This window comes from Gossypium raimondii, chromosome 6 (assembly GCF_025698545.1).
Source record: "Gossypium raimondii isolate GPD5lz chromosome 6, ASM2569854v1, whole genome shotgun sequence".
Classification (NCBI taxonomy): Eukaryota; Viridiplantae; Streptophyta; class Magnoliopsida; order Malvales; family Malvaceae; genus Gossypium; species Gossypium raimondii.
In genome coordinates this window covers 57793555-57799539 of record NC_068570.1, presented here as the reverse complement: position 1 = coordinate 57799539, position 5985 = coordinate 57793555, and the positions used below count along the sequence as shown (strand labels likewise).

At 34.4% G+C, this 5985-nt stretch overlaps 1 protein-coding gene across 1 annotated transcript; it reads left to right on the top strand.

Annotated features, from left to right (window-relative positions):
* Nucleotides 1-1287: 1287 nt before the first annotated feature.
* Nucleotides 1288-3997, top strand: LOC105773337 (ALA-interacting subunit 1). Its single transcript, XM_012595113.2, has 8 exons — nt 1288-1529; nt 1848-1906; nt 2129-2203; nt 2283-2399; nt 2577-2647; nt 2872-3169; nt 3250-3539; nt 3656-3997. The coding sequence occupies exons 1-8, from the start codon at nt 1439-1441 to the stop codon at nt 3714-3716; spliced, it is 1062 nt and encodes a 353-aa protein (XP_012450567.1). The 5' UTR covers nt 1288-1438; the 3' UTR covers nt 3717-3997.
* Nucleotides 3998-5985: the final 1988 nt, after the last annotated feature.

The window sequence follows — 5985 nt, the reverse complement described above, 5'->3', positions numbered from 1 at the left end:
GTGGGTGAAATGGGCTTAAATCATATTTTGTACAAGTTTATTTATATCAAATTACTCTCTAGGCGAAGTCCATCGAGTAGGAAATTCTCGAATTACGTAATCAAACTTTTGTGTTCATCTCCTATTTTTTTTTTTATTACTCCAGTTACAATTGAAGGTAAAATCAACAAATTCACCTTTTAACTTCACAACTATAAAAGAAAAAGCCTCTCATTTATTTATTTTTATTTTTGATACGAATTAAAAAAAATTTTAAACTTACTTGTGAAATTAAAATTCTACTATCACTCCAAATGAGGTGTTTTGCACCAAACATCTCCAAATTATGACTTACATTTTGAATTGGTCCTCATACTTGAGAATATTCTAATTACATCCTTAAACTATTGATGTTATATTAATTAGGTCATTCCATTATTAAAACTATTAATTTAATCATTAAATGATACATCAAATATTAAATGCCATAATTTAAAATAAAGAATTTAAATAAAAGTAAAACGTTCACACCTAACTTTTAAAAGTAAAACTAAAATAAAATAAAACTGAAAAAGAGAGATAACAATGTTACTTTTATAAAATCTTTGAAAACCTCAAAACCAATCATTTTTCAACATATATTTTTACAAGATTCGTATTTCTTTAAATTTTTCATTTTAAATCATGCCACATAAGATCGATGTGTAATTTAATGGTTAAATTAACTATTTTAGTAATTGAAGGACCAAATTGATAGAACCGTTATAGTTTAAAGATGTAATTAGAGTATTTTAAAGTTAGAGAACCAATGTAAAATGAGAATCATAGTTTGAAGATATATGGTGCAATTAATTGAATAAATAAATGCATTTCATGAAGCGTGACAATCGTAATAAATGTTAAGACTTCACTCCGTCCTAATTCAAAATTTAAAATTATTATTTTACCCTTGTAATTTTTAGTATCTTCGGAATTGGGCAGGTGACCGAATTGATTAGGCAATCGGATCACTGATCCAATTGGTAGGACCAGTTTATCTAGCTTGATTAAATAGATCATTAAAAAATTCATAAAAAAGATTAAAAAGTAAAAATTCAGTTCAATTGATTTTTTGCTCAATTCAATTTGTCCATACTGATTCTCAAATCAATCAATTAAATATCTTTATTGTGACCAATATCTTAATCAATTTTCGATCGAATCGATCCCAACGACGAGTCCGATATGATTGAGTTATTAAGGTTGTCTATTATAAGTTTACAATAAAGACTATCCGATTCTCTCTCATTTCCAATCGTTTTGTAATTGTCTATTCATTCCTACCACTCCAAGCTGCCTAACCAACTTTCTTTTTTTCTTAATATCAAATTTTCTTTTATTATAGTCTTGCCCTTTCCTTGGCCACCCCCCCTAATATTCCAAAAAATCCACTTTTCCACAACAAACTATTTCATACGATATGGATACCAACGGAGCCACCACGAGCTCCACCGCTGGTGGTGGTTCAACTTCTAAATCTTCCAGCAAAAAGCATTCCAGAAAACCCGTATGTATGTTCCCTTCTTTCCCCCCTTTCCTCTTCATCTCTCTCACTACCGCATTGCCTTGCTGGATTTTTTTTTTTTATCATTTGTTTTCTTTTTCATCAATCTGTTAATGGGTGCAATGTGGGTTATAATACCCAATGTTTAAACAACAAGGAAAAAGAAACTCTGGGTTTTGGTTGGAATTTGATGAGTATATAGTTTCGTGTCCGTTTTTTGATATTTTGTTCTTGGTGAATGGTTAAGGATTTTATGTAGTTTTTTTTTTCGAATCAAGGATTGGGCTTTTTGTTAAATTCTCATCTTTGTTTTGTTTGGTTGCAGATTCTAGGTTCACGCAGCAAGAGCTTCCTGCTTGCAAACCTATTCTTACACCTGGATTGGTATGAACATATACATATGTATACGTATGTATATATGTATGCATGCATGTATGTGTGTATGTATGTATGTAACTTTGATGACATGAAGCACTTGAACACATTCATTATGTCTCAAACTTTAGCTCTATCTTTTTACTCGGATCTACCTAGGTAGGAGGAAGCTATGATTTTTCTCACATTTATTTTAGTGCTTTTTTTTTGGGGGGGGGGGTTGATTTTCAGGTCATTGCAACATTTACCATCATAGGAATCATCTTCATCCCATTGGGACTTGTCTCATTGTCTGCTTCAGAAAAGGTAGTGTATTCGTTTATTTTGTTCGTTGCTATCGTTCCGTGTTTAACTTAAAATTCTTTTGTTGCTTTGATGTATATAGGTGGTGGAAATCGTCGATCGTTATGATGAAAGTTGTGTTCCTTCTAATTATTCCAATGATAAGCTTAAATTTATCCAAAACCCATCAATTAACAAATCTTGTGTTAGGACTTTGACGGTTAGTCCAATGCTTTCTCTGTTTTTTTGTTTTCTTTTGTTTTCTTTTGTTTATGGTGTTCAAGGGATTTCTAGCTTATATCTGTTTTTCGTGTTCTTCGACATTTCGTCTTAACATGTCCATTCTGCTAATGAGTATTAACTTACCCTTTTCTTTATAATTCCTCCTCTTTTCCAGGTTCCTAAGCTGATGAAAAGCCCTGTTTTTATCTATTATCAGCTTGATAACTACTACCAAAACCATCGCCGGTACGTGGAATCTTATTCGAAGAAATGTTCTATATTTATACTTGTTTATTGATACCATGTTTAAGTTTCATGATTGTTTACATTTTGTTGGATTTAGAAGGACCTGATTTAGGCATATAAATTTCTTTTGCAGTTCCTTTTATGGTGCTTGATGTTGAAAACCTTTTAATATTTTTAGTTTTCATCTTTCGAAATATTTTCTAAATGAAGAAAAACATTTGCAGTTATGTAAAAAGTCGGAGTGATAAACAATTAAGGAGCGTGTCAGATGAGAAATCCACAACAGATTGTAGCCCTGAAGACAAAACGGTGGATGGTCCAATTGTTCCCTGTGGTCTTGTTGCATGGAGTTTGTTCAATGACACATACTGGTTTTCGGTGAATAGTAAGACAATAGAAGTAAATAAACATGACATAGCATGGAAGAGTGACAAAGAGCATAAATTCGGATCGAATGTATATCCGAAAAATTTCCAGAGTGGAGGCTTGATCGGAGGTGCAAAACTGAATTCCTCTGTACCTGTAAGTATACTGTGCTTGTCATATTTGCATATTTAAGTGATGTTCTGGTTTGAGATTATGAATTTTGGTTGTGGATGCAGTTAAGTAAACAAGAGGATCTGATGGTATGGATGCGGACTGCGGCACTGCCGACGTTCAGGAAACTGTATGGGAAGATAGAGCAAGACCTCCAAGCGAATGAGAAAATACAGGTCGTAATCCAGAACAATTACAACACCTACAGTTTTTCGGGGAAGAAGAAGTTGGTACTTTCAACCACAAGTTGGATAGGTGGGAAAAATGATTTCCTGGGAATTGCATACATTATTGTAGGAGGGCTGTGCTTGTTTTTAGCAGTCTGCTTCATACTTCTTTATGTTATCAAGCCAAGGTGAGCTTCGTGCTGACGGTGAAAAGTTTTAACTCAATAAGCGAGGTTAAGATTTTGCCGTATGTCGTTAAGATGTATTTTGTGTGTTAAATACTTTGTTTAATTATGATGTGCAGGCCACTTGGTGATCCGTCCTACTTGTCTTGGAACAGAAGTCCAGCTGGCCATCCAAATTAGGATTATATCATATATTTATATTATGTAAACTCACTCCTCCTATATACCTATTTTCCCATGACAAGGAAACTTTAACATTCATATCCCTTCCTATTCTCTTTTCTTTCTTTCTTTTTTTTTAATTATTAATATTATGATTACCGTAATCCATTTTGTGTAGACCCAACCCCAATAATATTTGTTTGTTTGTTCTTCTGATAACTTGTTTTAAACTCATGACATTACCATGCTTGTCAAAAGGAAATATATATATACCTCCATATTCCTTTTCCTATTGATCATTGAACTTGTATCATTGAGTTTTATGAGCTATAAACTTGTTGATGCATATACTTTAGAAAGGAAGAAGGGAAAAAATGAGTGAGAATCCGGTAGATTGAGCTAACTCCAATGCCGGCATTGGAAGGGCAGTGAAGAAGGTACAACGTAAGGAGGATTTTTTCACCTGATGAAGGGGATATGATGGATTAGACGATGGATAAAGGTCATGTTTTGTTTAAGGATATTGTATTGGGAAACGGCAAAGGGACAAGTAATTCTAAGCTGATGCTGGAGGAGGATGACGTAGATCTTTTAGATAATGATGTTCAAATGGAATTTGCTGATGGTTTACCATCAACCAGGTTCTCGGACAGGGTGCAGGCATTGATGCAAAACAGCATGGTGAAGTCCATAATGATAAAGTTATTAGGTCGAAAGATCGGTGGTCTTAATGCTATGCTGAATAAGGTTTACGCAGTTTGTCTAAGCTATCCATTTAGTTAATGGATCTTGAAAACAATTACTACTTGGCCAAGTCTGAATGCAAGGAAGATTATACCCTATTATACATGTGACTTATGTGACAAATAAATGAGTCAAAGCTGTTAGTATATTGATAGTTGTAACCAATTGCTATTGAGAGGTTGTTTGGTAGAGTCATTAGTTGTTGTTATTCAATTATGAGTAGCAATTAGTAGCTAAGAAGTGAGTGCCTATAAATATGGACTTAGGTACGAGAGATTAGCTTGTATTTTTCTTTTTCCTCCTTTACAGTTCAATTATTCAACTCATCTCTTTCTCTCATTACTTTTCCATTATTTGTTGATTGAATTAGTAGCTATTAGTTGTATTAACATGGTATTAAAGCTTGCTCATTCAATCATTATAGAAGCCTGAGCTTCTTTGTTTATTTATGGCATCACGGGATGGTTCATCTGATGAGGGAGAGCGTGATAGTGATGAAGAAGAATCATTGCAATCATTGCAGTAGGTTAAGGTTGGGTAGATCTTTTCTAATAAAAAGATTAATGTTTATCTTGATGATTCCAACTTTCTGCTGTGGAAACAAGTTCTTCTAACCATATGAAGTCATGGTTTAGAAGGATTTTTTGACATAACAGTGACAGTTCCTTTGAAGTATTAAGTACATTGAAACTGGTAAGAAAGTCGACAATGCCCCATATTATCGCCATGTGCAGCAGGATTGTGCATTGGCTTCTTGGCTTCTCTCTACAATCAATGCACCTATCCTCCCACAGCTTGTTGGAACTGAACTTGAGCACCCATCTGGAGCAAACTTTTGAGGTTGTACTCGACTCAGTCAACCAAAGTGATGCATTTGCATTGCAAACTGAGGTTAATAAAGAAAGGGGAGATGTCCATTTGAGAATTTGCTACACTAGTGAAGGAAGTTTTTGACATGTTAGTTGTTTGTGGAAATGGAGCACATTGCAACAATTCTTAATGGCCTCCCTTCAGAATTTGATCCTCTTATGGTAGTGATCACTGCTAGTCGTGAGCCGTTTAGCCTTGAAAGACGTATGTCCGTGCTGATTGATGTGGAGACAAGGTTGAGAGATCCTCTACGATTACCTGTTGGCATAAACACAGTGCAAAATAATTCTCAGTTGGTGTTGATATTCAAAGCAACGTGAATAGGACTTCAAAAGAAATGTCTCATGCATTAATAGCTGTCAGCAATGCTAAAGAAGAATCTGACTACTGGCTATGGCATAGACATCTAGGCCACCCAACTTTTGAAGTTGTTGCTAGTGTACTTAAATGTCACAAGTTTATGCACTGCTTGTTACATAGGCAAATGTCACAAGTTGCCCTTTAAGTCTTCTATAATGTATACACAGCCATTTCAACTTGTTGAAATAGACCTTTTGGGTCCAGCACCAGTTTCCCTCGTACTCTTTATTTGATGTTTTTATAGATGCCTATAGTAGAAATTGTGGGCTCTACTTGCTAAGTCTAAGTCAGAAGCCTTAGTTGCTTTTCAACT